This window comes from Otolemur garnettii, unplaced genomic scaffold, assembly GCF_000181295.1.
Source record: "Otolemur garnettii isolate 467f Iridium unplaced genomic scaffold, OtoGar3 scaffold00244, whole genome shotgun sequence".
Lineage (NCBI taxonomy): Eukaryota > Metazoa > Chordata > Mammalia > Primates > Galagidae > Otolemur > Otolemur garnettii.
The window spans coordinates 642,602-645,369 of NW_003852639.1; the positions used below are offsets into that span (position 1 = coordinate 642,602).

General features: G+C 50.8%; 1 protein-coding gene across 1 annotated transcript in view; it reads right to left on the minus strand.

Moving 5' to 3' along the window:
• Positions 1–271: 271 nt before the first annotated feature.
• Positions 272–2,768, minus strand: part of PGLYRP3 (peptidoglycan recognition protein 3) — a 27,302-nt gene continuing 24,805 nt past the window's right edge. Inside the window, exons 6-7 of the mRNA XM_012812999.1 lie at positions 1,101–1,219; positions 272–450 (exon numbers count right to left, since the gene is read on the minus strand). Of these exons, the coding sequence (XP_012668453.1) occupies positions 272–450; positions 1,101–1,219 (298 nt within the window). The remainder of the gene's footprint in view (positions 451–1,100; positions 1,220–2,768) is intronic.

Below are 2,768 nucleotides of genomic sequence, written 5' to 3' on the forward strand. Positions count from 1 at the left end.
ACCTGCCTGTGCAAGTGGGTACCAGGGAGGAAGGTGAGGTGCAAGGCCGGCTGGGCTCAAACTAAGAGGGCTATGTCTGCCCACCCATAGGCTTGTTGCCCCTGGAGGATGCCAGCAGCAGAGGACTTGGTCATCCTAACCTGAGGGACGGGGCAGACTAGGCTGCCACTGCAGGGGACCCAGGGGCTGAGCCAGGGTGTTTGATGAGGACAGGCGAGCCAGCAGTGGCAAGGGGGTGGGGGAACCACGTCTGGGAAGGGCCCAGGGCCCCTTAGTGCTTGAAGTGAGGCCAGGTTCTGATGATGTTGTACAAAGCCTGCCCAGGGGACGGGGTGCTGGTCACATCACTGTGGCCCACCAGCAGGTAGTCAGGAGCCAGGTACCCCTTGACCACGGCGCACTGGATCAGGTCCTGGGCTGCCTCCAGCGCCACAGCATTTGGAGGCTTTTCTGCAAAACACATTTCCCCATCAGTCATTAGGGTCTCACAAATCTCTTGATTAGGGAAGGGGAAGCACTGGATTCTAGTCTCCCTCTCTCCCACTCTGCCCTGTCCCACCATCTTCATCACCAACAAATTCACATAAATTGTGGCAATCAGACACAGAAAGAAAAGAAGGCCATCATGTTCCCTGATTCCTCTGTGCAAAACCTCTTCCAGAAAGTTAGAGACCTCTCTGGAGGAAAACTACAGTGCCACACAGCCCCTCGACATAGGGACGGAGCAGGGTGACATCACTAGACCATTTGCTGCATTGCCACTCAAGCTACAGTGCCCCCAGTGTTGTTGCTGTGGCCACCAAAGAAGGAGATGCATTGGCCAAGTGAGCCATAAAGGCACCAAAGCCTGCAAAAAGTTTTTTCTCCCTTACATCATGCTAGCCCTGGATATGATAGGAAATGGAGCTGAGGACAGGGTGGGTGGGCTTGGGGTAAATGCTGACTGAGAGGGGGTCCTGGTGACATTTCATCCTGTGTTGAAAGTCCACTTAAAGCTAAAATGTGCCACTGCCACCACTGGGCACTGCCTTGTTGCCTTCCTCCTGCACTTCCCAGACAGTCCACGTGATGCTTCACCCCAAGACCCTATGTCCTCTTACCTACAAAGTGGCCCATGAAGGCAGTCCCCAAGGCAATGTCATTGTAGCCATAGGTGTGCGAGCCCTGGATGTGCCAGCCAACCCCTTTGTACACACCACCATCTTGGCCCACCAGGAAGCTAGCATTGGGTGAAGGAAAATGAAGAAAGTCACTCTGGGAAGCAGAATTTGCTTCACTCACTCCTTCAATCATTAATTCATTATTTCATCCATTGTCTGGATGATATTGACTAGATGTCTCTTACCAAAGTACACAGAGATGAAAACCAAAACCAAGAAAACCACCTCACGATCCCCAGCAACATAGCCTTTGTTCCCCCCACTCCACTGAATCTCACCCCTCTGAGGCGACAGTGAGTGCCCAGCACTATGTATAACAGACACTGTGTTACTTCTGGACCACACTGAGCCAGGTGCCCACTCTCTTCCTTGGTCTTTCACAACCCATGCCCTACTGATTCTCACCCACCCTGTTGCCTCCTCCCACTTCCCTTCCTCAATAGCCCCCCTTGGCCTCTCTTTCGCCTGGCACATTCACCATCAACAATCATTGTTCCCAGAGTTTCAGTTACCACCTGTAAAAGCTGCCTGTGCAGACCTATCCTTCTCTGTACTTCCCCAGCTAGAAAACTGGGCACTGTCCTGTGTGTCCCTCTTGTCCTTTCCCTGTGCTGGCCCCACCACTCATGCCCCTGGCCATCAGCTGTGTCTCCTGTGCACTTTTCCATTCCTCCACTTTGCTCTGCACCAGCAGCCACCACCCTGCCCCACATCACTGGAGCAACAGCTCCCCACCCACAGTGCTGCCTCCTGCCTGCCAGTCTTACAATAGCACCCAGAGGAATTTTCTAAAAATACAACTTCCATCATAGGCTATGACCTTCCAAATAGTCTCCAGTTGCCTTTCAAAGAGTCAGCCTCTCAAGGTCAATCCCACGGTGCCCAAATGTGGCTCCCAAAAATGTGACTCCCAGAGGCCTCTTCAGTACTGTCAGTACTTCTCTCTTGGGAATCTATTTTTAGGTCTGAGTCAAGCTTCTTTCAATTCCTCTAAAGACATCTACTCTGTCCGAACCCCAAGCCCTTGAGAACACTGCTCCTTTTCCTCCTTGGCCTGACTAAACCCACTCCTGGCCCTTGTCCCCACTGAGATGTCTCTCCCTGTGGGAGCCCTTCTCTGACCCTGGTCAGTCCCTCAGAGCACTGGTTATAGTCTCATCCATCACTTTGAATTGAAATCACATGATTATTCTCTCTCTCTCTCTCTTTCTCTTTCTGTCTGTGAAAGGTGTCAGGATCAGAATAGACTCACTGTGGCACATTAGCAAAGTAAGTAAATACAACTGGGAGGCCGAGAAGGGAGGGTCTTGATTCACACACACCCATGACTCTCTGGACGGCTTCTGTGCGCATATACCTGTAACAGGAACTTCTGCCAAGGACTTTCTAAACTGCAGCTTGCTGCATGAGTCACCAGGATAGCTAGCCAGATGCAAAAGAACACTTACTTGACACACTGAATAGCAGAAGACATTAACAAATGGAAGAACAGACCATGTTCATGGCTGGGGAGAACCATCATTGTTAAAATGTCCATACTACCCAAAGTAATCTACAGATTTCATGAAATCCTCATTAAAACACCATCATTCTTTTTTTTTTTTTTTT